This window comes from Tupaia chinensis, unplaced genomic scaffold (assembly GCF_000334495.1).
Source record: "Tupaia chinensis unplaced genomic scaffold, TupChi_1.0 Scaffold000117_2, whole genome shotgun sequence".
In the NCBI taxonomy this organism is placed as follows: Eukaryota; Metazoa; Chordata; class Mammalia; order Scandentia; family Tupaiidae; genus Tupaia; species Tupaia belangeri.
Genome location: NW_006159583.1, coordinates 1,956,326 through 1,974,519, shown reverse-complemented (window position 1 = coordinate 1,974,519; position 18,194 = coordinate 1,956,326). Strand labels below are relative to the sequence as shown.

The 18,194-nt window shown below is 35.3% G+C and overlaps 1 protein-coding gene across 1 annotated transcript in view; it reads right to left on the bottom strand.

The window, feature by feature from the left end:
• Nucleotides 1-18,194, bottom strand: part of LAMA2 (laminin subunit alpha 2) — a 509,250-nt gene that overhangs the window by 373,677 nt on the left and 117,379 nt on the right. Inside the window, exons 6-10 of the mRNA XM_027770245.1 lie at nt 17,754-17,843; nt 15,916-16,033; nt 9,439-9,617; nt 4,155-4,254; nt 418-578 (exon numbers count right to left, since the gene is read on the bottom strand). Of these exons, the coding sequence (XP_027626046.1) occupies nt 418-578; nt 4,155-4,254; nt 9,439-9,617; nt 15,916-16,033; nt 17,754-17,843 (648 nt within the window). The remainder of the gene's footprint in view (nt 1-417; nt 579-4,154; nt 4,255-9,438; nt 9,618-15,915; nt 16,034-17,753; nt 17,844-18,194) is intronic.

Genomic DNA, 18,194 nt, shown 5'->3' with positions numbered 1-18,194 from the left:
TTCCTTTTCAGATTTTGGGCACACATGCAAACACACTCAGCATGATTTTATTTTATATTTTATTTTATTTTATCTTATCTTATCTTATTTTATTTTATTTTATTTTATTTTTTATTTTATTTTATTTTATTTTATTTTATTTTTGAAAAGAAACAAAGATCTGCCATGATCTTCAAGCCACAGAGTCCAGGACTTGAACCATATACCACAGTATAGGAGTCTAGTGCCTTAACCACCACACCACTTGCTGGCCTCCCTGGTAAGTATTTTAAGACATTTACAGGAGTGCCTAATACAGAATAGATAGTGGATATTTACAGGAGAGTTGTTACAATTGCCCAGTGTCAGATATAACAGAAGCCAAGGAAAATAATCTTCTGTCTTGACAATGAGACATTACTGGAATAAAAAAATTACCTTGCAATTACAGGGCCCAAAACAAGGGTCTTCATTTGTGCTCCCTGAGCCACTGCAGTTACAGGGTTGGCAATCTGGGTAGCCAGTGTAGCCCCTGGCACACCGATCACAGCTCACACCTCCAAAGCCAGTTTTGCAATGACAGGATCCAGGTGCCAAACCTAAGAGAAGAGGAGCCACATACCAACATTTTTTAAAACAAATATATAATTTAATTCTTAAATTTGTTCTTACAGTAGCCTTTAAAAACCTATTTAACACAAAAATTAGCTTCTTGATAGACATCATAAAGATAAGACAAAGGGTACATAGAGTTTAATTAGAAGCTGGCTATGATTTTGCTAACATGGCAGCTTTTAAGTAACTTTAAAAATATTAACAATGGGGACCAGCATGTGGCATGGTAGTTGAGGTGCTGGACACTCCCACATGGCTGACCATGGTTCAAGTCCTGGGCCTGGTGGCTTGCTTTCTCACTTTCTCTCTCTCCCTCTCTCTGTCTCTCTCTGGTGAAATTAAAATAAATGAATGAAAAAATTAAGTTAAATAAATAATTTTCTAAAAAATATTAACAATGAGAATAAAAAAGACAAATGAAATCTCAAAGCATCTAACCAAACCAAGGCTACTCAGAAACTGTAATAGTGATCAAGGGCTAAGTTTCATAAACTTTAAGGCCGATGACACCATCTTGAGAATAAGTAATAAGGTATGCATACCTGATGGCTCATAAAACAAGCCTACTCCACCAAATTGTCACAATGGGGAAGAGAGTCTTGGGAGTAAAGGTATGTTACTTAAAAGAACAATTTAATGATAACCTAAGAATGACATTATGGGCAGTGTTACTAAAGAACAGATTGAAGGTGCACATGGAAATGGATAGTTTATAACTGAACAGAATGGAGGATGGAAATGAAAGCAGTTTAAATTTATTTTTTATATATAAATACCAAAGATGAGTTTTATTAATGTCCTTGATTAGAAAAAATGCTGGTCAAATGAATCACAGTTATAGAATTTTAAGATGTAGAAAAAGATAGAAGCCAATCAATACAATATAGTACATCAGATAGAAAAGAGGGAAGAGAAAAAGTAAGGAAAGCAAAAAGCAGAATGACAGAAAGCCACACATACATTCTAAATATATATATATATAAGAAAAAGAGAATTTCAGTAATATAAATTAGGGCCAAAATAGAATTCAATGACATATCATAGGACAGGCTCTTATTTTACATTGAGAAAGATGAAATAAAAATATGATTGAAGTTATTATGTGCATGCTTCAAATAAGCACAAGCACAATTACAAGTTCAAAATATATAAATGATAAAAGATATTGGATTTAAAAGAAAAATAAGTTACAAATAAATAGCTGAGAAAGCCATTAACCTACCCATTTAAAATATTTACAGATGAATTTTAAAAAAGGAAAATTAAAAAATCTAATTATGTTGATTTAATGAGTTCATTGTGTAATATAGCTTATCCGATGAGCAAAAGGAAAAGAAATCTAATGACTATTTTAAAATTTTGCCAGAGAGTGCATGCACTTGCAGAAGATTTGCAAAGAAAGACCAACAGACAGGGAGCCAAGCCACATGAGGGAGTGATCACATCACAATCCTTTCTCCACTTCTTCCTCCTTTCAGGATTTGAGGCACATCTACACATAGGCCTGGTGTGCTTCTCAAGCTGCTAGTCTGCAACATGAACTGCATGGTCGGCCATGCAGGATCCAGTCACCTAAAACCATGCAATGGACAGACCTCTAATGATTTTAAGAAAGTTTGTAAAAGCATTTTAAAATTTAATGTTTATTTCTATGTTAAAAGTTCTAGAAATTGAGAGGTATGTTACACTAAATAAACAAGGTCTATCTTAACTTTTGTTTCTTGAAATACTGGCAACTGGATGTCTAGCGATTACAAGATTCAGGATAAAACTAGAGATATATAGATGGGGCTGAGGGAACAATTCAGACAGATGATAGAAAGATTGTGGGAGTGTGAAATAAAGAAACCCTTGGAGGTGAGAAACTATAAACCTGACTCCTACAGAGGTAAGCCAGCTTATAAGCCAGTGTCTTCCCCAAGTAGACCAGTAAATTCTGATCAACTCAATTTGAGTTCATTGAGCATAGTTCTATGGAACAATAAAAAAATTTCTAGGTTTTGCACAAGTTAGGAGTTCATGTCAGAGAACCTCAAGTAAATTCAAGACTTCTGAAAGGTAATCTGGGGAAACTTACATACATACATGCATGCTGATCCACACAAAACACGGGAAAGAGATAAGGTGATGATCTCGTGAGTAAGAGGGAGCAGAAAAATCAGACTGCAAAATGAACCTCAGGAGAGGTTGCTACTTACAAATATAGAATATAACAAATGTACTTAATGTGTTAAAAATAGGTGAATTATAAAAGAGACCATGGGAAAATAAAATATAGTTAGAAACTTTCCTTGTAATATATACCAAAATATATTCCAGACAGATTACAATGTATATATATGGTCGGGTTTAACAATCAGGGCATAGTATCGCTATAGCTAAAAATGATTATCTAAACTTTAATAACCAATTACATAAAAAAATTTAAAGTTCTGTATATTAGAAACATCGAACATACTGATAGAAAAAGCAAATCTGGAATTTTCTTTTTGAAGAGATTTTTGCTTATAGGGTACGTTTACTCACCGGGGACACAGAGAGACAGCAAGAAATCCCACCCCCTCCCACTTTGTATTCTTGTTTTCCTGCTGTTCTGCTTTTTAAACTTTTTTGATGTTGATATATTTATTTTAAAAGGGGAGTTAAAAGACATTACTGAAAACAATGTGATGTTGTAAAAGGAAAAGAGGCTTAAATGAAAAAATGAACTTAGTAATTAATTATTGGAAATATATCAGTTTTTAAATATTTCAAGATAGAAGACTGTATGTAATACTCAAATTGATAATCCTTTAGTTTTACAAAGAAAGTAGGTAAGATAACTGTGCCAAAGAAATATCAACAGACTTTCAACAATCTTCAAGTCATTAAAGGGAAAAATCTACATTGTAGGTACGAGTTATTTTTGTTTTTATAAACAAGAGAAGAATTTGCTTGTGGAAACACATAGAAACTGCTCTAGATACATTCTATAAATTTTCTACTTAAATTTGGCAACTGACTGCCCTGGACGTAGTCCCCAAACATTTTTTTCCAAGAGGTTATGTTGGCATTTGATTCCTTAGTGTCTGGAATTCATCGTGAATTTTATTCCTCAAAGAAAGTGTTTGTCTTTAACTAGTGTCAGACTATTTCCTGTTGTTATCTCACAATTACTATTTTTTTAATCTTTAGATACTTACTCTTCTTGCCTTCCGTATTATGTTATCTTCTCTATTTGCTCCACCCACCATGACACATTCACCTCTCAATGAATGCTGTCTTACACACTAGAACCCATGCAAGCTACAAAAGCATCTAATAAATAACAAGACGTTTACAAAGTATACACAGCACCCATCTGTGATGACTCCTACCTCTTTCTATCTCACAACGAATCATTTAACTCTTCTTGCTTTCACAGAATTATAATTAAACATGAAATGAATTACTGAGAAAAAATTTTCGTGTTCCTGGAGGGAACACCGATACACTGACAGAGAAAAGAATGAGTGTCATGTGAATGAAATTGACTACAAAATGGTCTTCCACCAGAGCAGCCGCTCCCCTTCTGCTCTTACCTCGCCGAGCATGTTTCTCATCCTTGACACAGACTTCATTTAAGGAACCAACTGGATCACAACGGCAGGGCTGACATGGTCGTGGATAATTTGGAGACACCTAAAAATGAGTTAAATGTTTTTAATCCAGTGTAATAAAAACACAGTATTTTCAGTTCAGCAAACATTTAAGAACCAACTAGTTTTAGTAATATATGGCAACGAATTATTTTGAGAACATTATAATAGAAGAAATTACTACCTTTGATACATGTTTGCAGTTTCAAACATTTATTTCTTCTACTTGGATACACAAAAGTAAAGAGGATGATACGATAAGATCCTACATATTTATTACCTAGATTCAGCAATTAACAAGATTTTGTCACTTTTGTTTTATCCCTTTTTATTATTTGCTAAATCTTTGAAAGGAAATCTTAGTCTTTAATACCTATATATTTCAGGATGAATCTCTATAATAACCACAGAATCACCGCCAGATCAAAGAAAACTAGCAATATTTGCCTCTAGTCCCCTAATGTATATTCAATAATAAAGCCTGCCTGATTACTTTTTCTATTGCAACATGGTTCAAAATTAGCAAGGTAAGAAAAGATGTACCATACAGAAGAAACGTAAAAAAGCTGGTATAGCTAGACTAATGAGAGGCAAAGTAGACTTTATGACACAAAGTTTGATCTGAAATTAAGGAGAGATTTTCAGAATTATTAAAATGTCAAGTTATAAGATAAAAAACCATAGCTATGTAAAGAAAAAAAAATCTAGATGTGTAAGGACCTAATAACAGCGCTTCAAAGTACAGGATGAAATACTGGAACAACAAAACATAAAAATCCATAATCAGAGATTGGGGAAATTCACAGGAATAGAATTTGGCAACTTTGGGGAAAACCTTCTTTTCGAGTGCACATATCACCTTGCCAAGAGAGACCACGTAGTACAAAAAAAAAAAAAAAATCTCAATACATTTCTAAAATTTGATATCTTAGAGATGATTGTGCTCTCAGACCAAGAGACAACCAAGGGAGAACTCAATAAAATATGATATTTAATAGAGCCCAAGATTTGGAAATTAAATGACAAAGAACTCACAATAGAAATAAAAACAACTATTTAAAATAAATGACAATGAACATAAAACATTTTTGACTTATGGGAAACAGCTAAAGAGTTTAATAGAAGCAAAAGTATATTTAAATGCTTATATTGTACAAGTAGAAAGGTTTAAGATCATAACCTAACTTTCCAAATGGATATGTGGCAAAAGAATAGGACATTTAAACCCAAAACAGATTAAAGAACTGATATAATATAAATAATTAGAAATTTAAAAATATAGAGAAAACAGAACCAGCTGATGGTATAATGGTTATGTTACTGAACTCCCACACGGCTGACCACGGTTTGAGTTCTGGACCTAGTGGCTTGAAATTCATGCCAAGTGTGTGTGTGTGCATGCCCAAAATTCCAAGAGAAAGATGGAGAAGAAGGAAATTCGTGGAATAGGTGATTTCTTGCTTTCTGTCTCTATGTCTCTCGTCTGTCTGGTGAGCACACATGCCCTGTAGCAAAATCTCTAAAAAGTAAATAAATAAAAATAGAGAAAATACTTGAAATGTAGAAGTTTTTTTAAGGATTAATGAAATTATAACCTCCTGGTATCTGTTTTTAAAAAGGATAAAAATTTTGATAATTTTAGGAATAATAAAGGTAATATTAGCATAAATACTATAGATTTTAAAATGGTATTAAGGAGAGAAATATTTAAACTTTATACCATAATATGACAAGATTGATAAAATGAACAAATGCCTTGAGAAATAAAATATATAAAAATTGACTCTCCCCTCCAAAATATAAAACTTATCTAACTAGTGAATGTCTGAAAAAATACTCAATTCAATAACAAAGTTTTCCTCACAGAGAAATCTATAGTACCAGATATTTCACTGGGGAATTTTATCTAGCACTTTTAGAAGGATTCATTTCGATCTCATAAAAATTATTTTCGAAAACAAAGGTAGAAGAAGCATCTTCTAGCTCATCTGTTGTGTCCATCAGATCCCAATACAGAAGCCTGACAAAGACATTACAAGAAAATAATGTTACCAAAAATCCTTATGTCAAATATTAACAAATTGGTTAATTCAACATCTAAAATGATAACGTAGCTTAACCAAATGGAGTTTAATCCACAAATGCAATGTTAGTTTTATATTTAAAAAACCAGTCAATGCAACTGACTACATAGATGAAATAAAGGAGAAAACTCTTATGTTCATTTCAGTAAATGAAGGAAAATCATTTGAAAAATCCGGTCTTTTTTTATTAGGAAAACTCTCAGCAACCTAAGAATGGTAGGAAACTTGATGAATAAGATAAAGAGCATTCATTTAAAAATCTACCGCACACATCGTACTCAATAGTGAAAAATTACAAGTTTTCTTTAAAGATTTAGAGCAAAGTAAAAATATCAGCTCTACAATTTTTAGCTAACTTTGGCATAAAAACTGCAAAGGAAGAAATGAACCAAAATTTATTTTCAGGAGCATGACTGTTTATAGGTATACTTCTAAAGAAAGTAGTTTAAGTACTAGAATAATTAGTAATAAACTGGAGATGACTATAAGATAAATGTTAATTCTATTTGAAAGTAAAGTATTTTCAAAACAATTCTTTATTTCACAATAGTGCAAAACAAAATGTGGAGGATTAAGCTGAACAAAAGACATGCAAGATCTCTACAGTGAAAACACCGACGTGAATAAATCACAGAAAAAAGAAGTGGAGAGATGCATTATGTTCACAGATTATAGGACTCAACATTCTCACAATGCTACTTCTCTGAGTAAAGTAGCTGAGACAGAGTGGTATTAGCACAAAGATGGACAAATCGATTAATGAAACATGACCGAGGTTATAGAAATTGACCCATAATACTTTACAAGATATGGTTAATATAAACTTCCAGTGAAAATTCAATCCATAATCAGATACCATTTCACATCCACTAGATGGCTACCAATCTAAAAGATAGCATCAAATAATAGAAAAGGTATGGGAACAACTGGAATTCATCCCTTGTTGGTGAACACTTAATAAGTTATCACTTATTTTGCAAAAATTGGCAGCTTCTTATGAAGTAAACTATGTACCTATCCTATGATGCAAGCATTCTCCTCCTAGATGTTTACGCAAGGTAAATCAAAGCATAGATACAAGAAGGCCTATATAAAATTGTTCATAGGAGCTATCCAAAAAGTGGTGTTAAAGCATTGGGTCATCAGAAAAATCATGCCATGTTTTTCTAATTCATCATGACTTTCCTGACAACCTAATATATTATCCTGGAAAATGCCTCCGTACTCCTGCTTTAGTTCCCCTAAGCAAACCACAACCTGTACATTGAAGTCTGCTCCCTTAGAAAGTTGCTAAGTTGAGCTACACTTCAATTTTAGACAGCCCACCTTTTAAACTGTGTCAATGCGGGCAAACATCAAGTTGTAACCAATTTAATTATTTCTCTATCTCATCCCCCCACTTCCTTTTTTTATTTTTTTTTCTCTCTCTTCTTTTATTTAACTTCACTTTTTCTTTCCTGGACCATAAATGTCACCACATCACTCATGTGGAGTCCCTTGGAAGCCACTCCAGGGCTACCCAAATAGACTTTTTTCACTCAAACTGCTAATTTAATTGTTGGAAGTTTTTCTTTTAACACTGAAAATGACCCATATATCTATCAACAGAAAGGGTCAAAAATTTAGATATTTTCATATAGAAGAATGTCATTCAACAATTTAAGCAGAAGAAATGTAACTATTGGAGAGGTTTTTACTATAGGGCGCGTGCGCTCGCCAGGCAGACAGAGAGAGACATGGAGACAGAAAGCAAGAAATCACCCCCTAGGGGGGATGGTCACGCTGCAATCCCTTCTCCTCCATTCTCCTCTCGGGATCTTGGGCATGCATGCACACGCGCCCGGCATGAGTTTTAAGCCACTGGGTCCGGGACGCGAACTGCGGTCGACTACGTGGGAGTCCAGCGACATAGCCATTACACTAACTGCTGTTTCCTGAAATGTAACTATTGATACACAAACAAAATGATAAATCTTAACACATGGCATTCAGTGCAGGAAAGAAGACATAGACTTCCTTTTAGAGATTGGTATATACTATCTGCTTTCATTAGTATGACGTTCACTAAGAGACAAAACCAATTTGTTGTAAAAATTAGAACATCATTTGCCTGGAAGTGGGTGTTGACTAGAATGAGATACAATAGCACTTTCTGTGGAGATTAAAAGGCTTGATTTACAGTCTCAAAGAATGATATTCATTTCAATTATGAAACATTCCTAGTCGTCTTAGAGTTTGAAGTTCAACTTTTTTTTTTTTAGTGTCTACAGATAGTTTATTTATGTCATAGTGTCACCATGGCACGAAGTGTAGAGATAGTATGATCTGCTAAGTAATATTTCCATGTGTTTTTTGGAAAATCAGAGATGGTCTCCAGGAGTTTTTCCTTCTTATTTCAATTTTGAAGTGTAGATATGCTGCAGGGTGTATAAGTTTATTAAGAATCGTGGCTCTTTTTATTACTGATGGCAACAATCAGAAAGCTTGCAAAACATGATTCAAAATTAGATTGAAATTAACATCTTGCATAAAAAGGGACAAATTCACTTAGAAAATACACACAGAGTTATAGTTCGTTTCCTATTCCATATGGTATGCTGCCTTATTCATTTACCTGGTTACAGCTCAGGTTCCTACAAAGAGAGTGTTTTATAATCTCTATTCTATCCTTCGAACAATTCTTACTCTCCTCATTTGTCCCTCTTTTATTCATTTCCAGAAATCTAGCTGTGACGCCTCAAAAGATAATAGGAATAGACAGGCTTGATTCCAAATTCTAGTCTGGCTATTTCTGAGTTGTGAGACATTTAAAAAGTTACCGAATCACAATTTTCAGTTTAGTTAGTGGGGAAGGTGGGGAGGAGTTCATTTATTCCAGAAGGGGACCCAGAGGCAGTTGAGGAAACTAAACTCAGGCATACAAAAGGTGACTAACTGGAATGTGTACTCTGGGCCCCTTGGTGCTGGACCTCTGACATAAGGGAGCTAAAATGCTATCAATACTCGCTGACTCTTAATTAGTACTTACAACATTGTGCCAAAAAAAGAAGTTCAACTTTTAGAGCAACTTTCAAAATAATTTTTCTGTGATCTTCATATAAAACAACAAATTAATGCCTTATGAAAGGAAAATTTTACATTACCCCTTTGGGTCTGAAGAAGCCATCAGTGCACATCTCACAGTTTATACCAGCAGTATTCTGGGTACAATTAATGCACACGCCTCCTCCAATGTATTTTCCATGTATATTTAAACTCAGATTTCTTCTGGCAACATTTTCATCATAATAGCATTCCTCAGCTTTCCCATGACAATTACATGCTGTGTTAAGAAAAAATAAATTTTTAAATACCAATTTCGTGTTTAGGACACATTAAAATTTTTTTCCGGATAAATGTACCAGATGTTTATACCCTATGAGTAATTATATTACATTTGACATCCATGCATACACATAGAGAAAGGTATATAGAACGCATTTGGATTTATTAGCTGTATTAATAAATAAATACTATTTTAATGGAATTTGAAAGAATTAAAACATAAATTAAGTTGAATCATATTAAGTTGCTAATATTTGAATGATTGTGACTTTTAAAGGTACAAGTATATGGTGTAATCTATAATATTCTATTATGACAATAAGTTATTGAATGATGACTGAATGATTATCAGGTAACCTCTGATGGAAATTACTCTATAGGAATCTGTATGTTAGATTTTATGGGAAAAGAAGGACATGTAGGATAAAATTCCTTTATTTTACTAAATACAACCTACTTCATTTTTTTAATATGCCAGACTCTGTTGTGTTTTATATTTATAACTACTGATCTTATTCCTTAAAAATATAATTATGAATAACTACTATTACTAATATGTTTTGTATGTTCAGAACCTGAGGCACAGAAAAGTTAAGTAACTTGCAAAAGATAAATTAATCATGGGCCTAGCAGGTGGCATGGTGGTTAAGGGCGCTAGACTTCCACATGGCCGACCATGGTTTGAGTCCCAGACCTGGCAGCTTGTTTTCTTGCTCTCTCTCTCTCTCTCTCTCTCCCCCTCACTCTCTCTTTTTCTTGCTCTCTCCTTCTCTGGTCAAATTAAAATAAGTAAGTAAATAAAGTTAAAATAAAATAATTCTTAAAAAAAAAAAAAGATAAATTACTCATTACTGGGCACTAAACTGTGGAGTACAGATTGCACTTCTGGACTGCCACAGTCCTTTCACATTTTACCCGGTGAGCAAGATTTGATACACGATAGGTGCCAAGTCATTATTACAAAATAAGAACGAATTTGCTTAATATCTAAGCTCATGCTATTTTGCAACAAAGTCTAGGATTTAGGTGTCATCTCTACCATTTTGCAGACATGTGACATTGTGAACTTAATTTCACCAAGGCTCAGTTTTCATATAAAATGTGGGGTGGTCAACAGCAATTAGCAGATAGGGATATTTAAAAGCAGCAAGTGAGATACTGCATGTAAAATCATTAGCGTAATGCCTTATAAATAGGCTCTCAATTGATTTTTCCTTCTCTTCATCTGCCTTGTCTTTTTCATGTTCCATTATAGGAATTCAAAGGAAAGAAATATCACTTTAGCCAGAAAGCACTAATATGAGCTTCAAAAAACACATAGAATTTATATTAGGGTGGAAACCAAAATAAAGATATTTATGCAGTCTCCTTCTTATCTGAAATATTGAGTTTCCTATGTGTTTTTATATTGATTTTCACTTGTATGTGTGTGTGTTTGTGTGTATATGTAAGTGTGCATGTGCACACACATCTCAATATTTTTTCCCATAAAAGGGGAAAGCATTTATATTCTGTTCTGAACTGTTTCCTTTCACTAACAGTAAATCATGGAGCCCTTTCTACACTAGCATTTGCATGCCTGAAGGCTACACAGGTCACTACTTGAAAGGAGGTGTTTACTGAATTTCTCTTAATGGTCAGTAACTTGGTCTTCAGGTTTCTACTTTACAAAAGAACAAAGCACATACACTAGGAGGACAAGGAAGTGGGGTTGGGGTGAGTAGCAGGCCTTCTATTTGTCAGTTTAATTACTCCCAAAAGCAAATTTAAGACTTAGCATCATAATTTTTTTTTTATTTTTTAGAGAGATTTTTTTGCTGTAGGGTACGTGCTCACCAGAGAGAAAGAGAGCAACAGAGACAGAAAGTAAGAAATCATCCCCTAAGGGGGATAGCCACATTGCAATCCTTTCATTTCCTTTCTCCTCTCAGGATTTCGGACACTCAAGCACATGTGCATAGAATTAGTTTTAAGCTGCTGGATCTCAGACTTGGACTACGGTGAACTACATGGGAGTCCAGCAATGGAACCATTACACCATCTGTAGTCCCCTTAGCACCATCTTAGTACTCATCTCTTAAAGTTGCTTTGAGAATGTTTAGCAAGTGCCTGAGGCATACCAAATACTCATCTCAATAAATGTTAGCATCATCACATTCAGTAGATATGACAAAACTGCTATGCTTCCTCATAGCCTCACCAACATTCCATATTATCAACTCTTTCTAATACGGTTGCTGAACATAGTAAGCATTCAGGTGTTTGCTGAGCAGATGAATAAACATTGTGATAAGATTAAAAATATATTTTCATCATGCTAATTGGTACTCCCTTAATTATGAGGGTGGCCATCTTTCTATAGGGTAATAAATAATTTCTGTTTTGAGAAATACCTATTTGAATTTTTGCTTATTTTTTAACAGGTTTATTGCTTTTTTTTTTCTTACTGATATATAAGTTCCCTTAATGTAGTAGAGATATTATCCCCTTGTCATTTTGGCTTCAAATGTCTTTCCTCATCTGCTGAGTTTCGATTTAAATAGAATATAGCATTTTTGCTATAATAATAGAAAGCTTTGAAGTTCATTCTAGTCAGACCATAGTAATAAATATAAATATATATCAGTAGGCATTATAAGTGGTTGTATGTCTTTAGGACAATACAGAGGATCTCTTAAGAACCATGTTGTAAAAAAAACCATTGTAAACAGTCAAGATTTCTGCAATGGGAAATACAGAATAATAAAATTTATTCTCACACTATTTAAAATGAATCTTGCCAGGAATCTTTATACCTATGAGCTAAGGGAGATAAAACACTGATACCTGAGCAATCGTGCTTCCTTTTCACACTCTATGCAGCCCGCACCTTCTGCCTAACAGCCTGGCTTCTGTGCAGTGTACCTTCCCAGTGACCTCTGTGGCCACAGAGCACTCGGCTAGTACCTGCTCACCCCGAGTTGGTCTGTTGCTCTGTCCTGAGCTACTTACGATCTCACAAAATGTCCAGGACCCATGATACAAAACTAACCCTTAGTAAAGGGTTCACAATGGAATGAATATTCTTTTCTCTTTAGAGATATATCTTCCCTTAAGTAATCTAGATTGATGAAAATCCAAGTTAAACTCAAATGAATTAGAAGGTGATTATTCATTTTATGAAGGGATTTGTCATGTCACAGAAGGATTTTTCTAAATGTAAAGGTGACTGGAATACAATTCAACTCGGAAAAGAAAATTTTCATATAATCTTTTAAGAATGTATATATACATTGCCAAAAGCTCGGAATTTATTTAAGGTCTAATAGTTAAGACCTCCATTTTAAACTTCTGGGTTTTTTTAAATGCTTATTTTTGCAGTTTGACACTATAACCTCCAATCTGCCATACAAAGAAAGAAAAAAATTCATAATCTTATTATTTAAAAATGTATATAGAATCAAGCTGAAATCTTTTGCTGTACTTAGTCTGTTGCTAACAAGCTGATTCATCCTTTTTGTTTTGTATTTAAACAAGGATATAGAGTGGAAAGTAGTGAAGGGTTTTTTTGGTTTTTTTTTTCAGATCCACTTAATAGCACATATAATTATAACTGCGAGATTTGACATCAGTGGCAACAGGAAAAAAAACCCTTACCCTCAAATGTTGCTCCCACTTGTGAATGCTGATATTCTAAACAGAAGATAAATTAGATCAAAATTTAAGGAAGATTGAGAGCGAATATCCCTGCATGGCAGATATTTCACTTGAAGTCACTCCTAAGAATGAATGAATGCTCTCTCTTAGAGAAGCTGTGGAGAACTGAGGGATTAGCTGAAAAGGAGCTTGGGATAGCTCAAGAAAATAAAGCCTGAGTCTCCAATGGTCCCTTAAACTGATGGGTGACTGATCAATGTTGGCCCATGCCTCTAGATATGCCCCAGTAATGATGAGAGATTTCTAATCCCAAACATGTTTACAAGCAGGTAGACATAAACCAAAAAGCAAATGAAGTGAGTGCAGAAAACGAAAGGACTTAGGACATTGCTAGCATATGCAGAATCTTAAATTGAAAAGAAAACATATTTTATGATTGGGGAATATTTTATAATTAAAGTGTGTTATGATTCAATAGTTTTAAAGACCCATCATGTTCTGATGTGTGATCCATAATAAATATGAGTTGAATTAATTTGGTATTCAGTGCAGATATACATAGGGCTGGTTTTAGTTTAAAATGCCTGCCAAGGCCGTTTTGGAGGACATATACATTTGTTGAACTAAAGAAAATGTGGCTAGGGCTGATTCAATAAAGCACTAATATTTGAACTGTGTTTAATACTAGTTTAAGCTTACAGTTCAAAAGCATCTGCTTTTAGGTCTTTTCTTAGCCTGAGAAAAATCTCAGAAAACCTGGTTTGCACCTGTCATGATGTGAGAGATTGGCAATATTAGGTTTTATAAAGTCATTGATTACACTTCTTAGGTATTTCTGTTCAAGAAAATTAGACACACAGCTGTCTTTGAATGATAATATTTAAGTATAAGTAAGTACTTATTGACATGTTTTTATAATTGATCATTTTGTTATTTTTTTTTTATTTGCCACAGGGTTCCTGTACTCACCAGAGACAGAAAGAGAGACACAGAGAGATGGAGAGGGAGAAAGCACCTCACAATAAGATGGGGGCATAGCAAAATCCTTCCTTCTCCATTCCTCCATCCTGCTGGGATCTGGGGCATGTATGCACATGCATCTGTCATGTTTCTCAAGCTCTTGGGTCTGGATTTGACCAACTGGTCATCCCTGCAGAATCCAGTTCCCCTGACCATCAGGCCATAGAGCTAGTCTCATTTTACTATTTTCATAGCTGCATTTTTCTTGGTTCACACTGTCCAATAATTACTACAGCACAGTTTATACTAATGATTACCACTGATGTGACATTCAATTTGAGCAGCTCTACAGTGTTATCGTTAATGAGAATCCACGTATTTATCATATTAATTCCCACTATTAAGAGACTGCAATGTGATCACATCTCATTGTGCGGTGCTTTCTCCCTCTCTGTCTCTCTGTGTGTCTCTCTCTCTCTGGTGAACACAGGAACCCACTGACAGATTAAAAAGAAATAATAAAATGATTGATTATGCATACATGTCAATAAACACCCATGTATGTTATAAGGTCATCAGAAAAAGTTGTGACACATTTTTGCATAAAAAAGCATAAAAAATACATGATGAGTTTTCTGATGACTCACTATAAGATTATCACTTTGTGGACAGCTGTGTGTCTACTTTTCCTGAATGGAAAAACCTAAGAAGTGTAATCAATGACTTTATGACCTAATATTGCCAACTGGTGAAAACCATGTTTTACTTAGCCCAAACACTACCTTTATGTGTAACTGGTAAGGCATAGTGTTTGGGGGATTTGTTTAGGTAATAAACTGACTCTGATGTGAGGGGTGTAGTTTCTCACTTCTAATTTTTCTCCCTTTATTAGACAATGGATATTCAGAGCTATTTCCTAGGAGTGACAGGCAGAATTTGGGGCTGCAAAAGAAGCAGCCAAGAGGTACTGGAGCTAATCTGCATCCCGGGATACTTTCTAAATATGGTACTGAGAAGCAAGTCTCTCTAGAGTCTAGGATTTGCTGAATGAAGTTCATTAACACTTCTATTAGTCTCTCCACTTATGCATTATTCTGTAAGCTTCAGGTTCTTTCTGATGATATTAAATAGATACCATGCTTTTATCTTTTTTTCATAATCCTCACACAATGCTAAATCCTAGATATTTGGCCAATGCTTGCCAAATTAAAACACACATAGATAGACATCCAGGGCCAGCAGGTGGTGTGATGATTAAGGTGTTGTACTCCCACATGGCTGATCATGGTTTGAGTCCCAGACCTAGTGGCTTGAAAATCATACCAGTGGCTTGAAAATCATACTATGTGTGTGTGTGTGTGTGTGTGTGTGTGTGTGTGTGTGTGTGTGCTCCCAAAAGGAAAATGTAGGAGAAGGGACAACAGCATGGCCATCCACTGGGAGGGATGATTTCTCACTTTCCCTCTCGCTGTCTTCATCTCTCCAGCAAACCCACACATCATATGGCAAAAATCTTAAATCACACACACACAAACTGAAAATTTAGAAATTTCGATAGCAAGGTGAAATATTTATCAGCTCTTGCCTTGGATAAATTACACTTACAGGAAAGAGGAGCTTACCTAAAATCACCACTGGCTTATATTACCTATATCCAGGAAAGGAAGAATGACACATTCTCAGGCTTCTCAAGAACATACCTTCACATTCAGTTCGAGTCAGAAAAGTCCCGGCTCTCCAAGGTTTCTGGTGGAATCCCGGACAGCACTGATCACAGCTATCACCACACGTGTTGTGCTCGCACTCGCAACGAGATTTCTAGTCGAAAAGAGGGGGAAAACATACTTACAGCATTATTAAGAACCATTCAGGTGGGGTTCTCTCTTAAAGTATAAAGAAAAGAGAAAAAATCTGGACTACGTACTAAGATGCACAATCTGGGCAGCCTGGGAAGGAAGCAGTGCTTAGGAGAAAAGCGGTGCTTGCCTTGGAGTGTATATATTTAGTCCACACCAGCTTGGCGGAGGGCGGAAGGGTTGTCCAGATTGGTTCTGGAATCACTGAGTTTAGATTTGGAAAAAAGCAGGGAGGCCCTTTTGGAGTGGTCTTGAAGTCTGAATTTGCCTTCCCTGATGTCTAGGATCTGCAGGGGTTTCAGGTTAGATGTGTTTATTTTAAAATTCTCTTCAAGCACTGTTTCATATTTTTGGATGTGGCAAATAGGAAGGAGTTAATTCCTAGGCATCTAGAGGCATAGGCAGAATGGAAAGCTGAAGTCACCAAGGCTTAGTTGCCTGTCCGTGTATGCTCTGAGCACAGTCTCAATTCATAACATGGAACTGCCTTTCAAGGCTGCCTCTTGGGCTCTCAAAGCTTGAGAAACACAGCCTATCGGTGCATCTGCAGGTGCCCTCCCAGATGTAGAACTCCTCTGTAGAAACCAATACTACCACCTTGTCCAAAGAAATAGGCCAGGGTATTTGGATCTTCCTGGGAGATAACATTAATCAGAAAACTAGCTTTGGGCCAGCTCTGCAGTATAATGTTTAAGCACTGTGCATTGAGAGTTGGATCCCACATGGCTAACCAGTTCAAATGCCAGACCTGGTGGCTAGAAAAACAAGCCAGGCAGAGCACATGCATGCCTGAGATCCTGACAAGGTGGAGAAATGGAGAAAAAGAGATTGAGGCATAACCATCCGCCATTGCGGGGGGACAGGCTGTGCTTTCTTTCTCTGGCAAGTGTATGTGCCCTCCAGTGATTAAAAAAAAAAAAAGAAAGAGAAAAGAAAACTAGCTTTGAGTATAATGTCATTTATAGTACAGTTTTAGCAGGGGCAAAAAAAAAAAAAAATCTAGTTCTCCCTACATTGGCTGATCTTACTATGCAATATATTTTTCCCATGTACTGTCCAGTAGATGATTGTGAATTTCATCAGTTTGTTTATGACAGGAAATGCAGAAGCTCATTCATCTTCTTCTTTAGGTTACATTCACTTAATATACTGTCATTAATGAAAAATTCTACCCCAGAGCATTCTGGCATTTTCTGGCTGGCAGTTTTAACACATTCTTGAATACTCTTTTCCACCCCACTCCATATTGCCTTATTCTACCTCAGCCTCTTATTCCTTAGCCATTTATGTATTTACTCCCATGCACATTTGTCATACGTTTGCATTAATTTTTTAATTAAAAAAATGTTTAAAAAAATGGTCAGGTTGATTGATGGCAGGCATTCTCTAAAGCTAAATCATGCAGCAGGTTGTCATAGCTAGAGAGGTTTCAAAATAGATTGACCAGCTTAGAGCCTTTTTGGGGAAAAAAAATACTAATCTGTTTTCTGATACTCTGATGGCTGACTTCAAAGTCTATCAAACTAACTGCCAGCTCTATTTCTCCCTGGCACAGCTTTCTGTTACACCATTTAAGTGGGGACCTGACACCCATTCTCACATTCCCTGTCAGCAAAGCCTCTCATGAAGCATTTTACAGTTCAAGGTTTCATTTTGCCTAAGCATCCTATAAATATACATACATTTGTCACTGGATCAAGTGGACAAGCCCTGGCATGACCATAGCAGATGCACATCCCTCCAACTGAAATATCCTTGACTGAGTAGTAATACTGCAAAAAAGCAATCCAGAGAGAAATCCTGTTAAGATGACTGCAAGGTGAAAGTAACAAAACAGAACATTCACTTAAAAACTTTATTGTCTGCTTTTATCCTTAGTTTTAAGCACATTTGTGTTTTTCGAGCACAGAAAGGACTGACAAACAAAGTAACTCCTATCCCTATAATCATAGCCCAAAGGAAACATGCCTTGAATTTACAATAAGTGGGCATTTTAAAAACTGAGTTACTATTTCTTCTGAAAGAGAGAGACAGAAACAGAGAGGGAGTGACTGTTCCAGCATTTGACCAGGGCTGACTGAGATGGGGTGGATCGTGGAATGAGACCTTATTAAGGGGTCTCT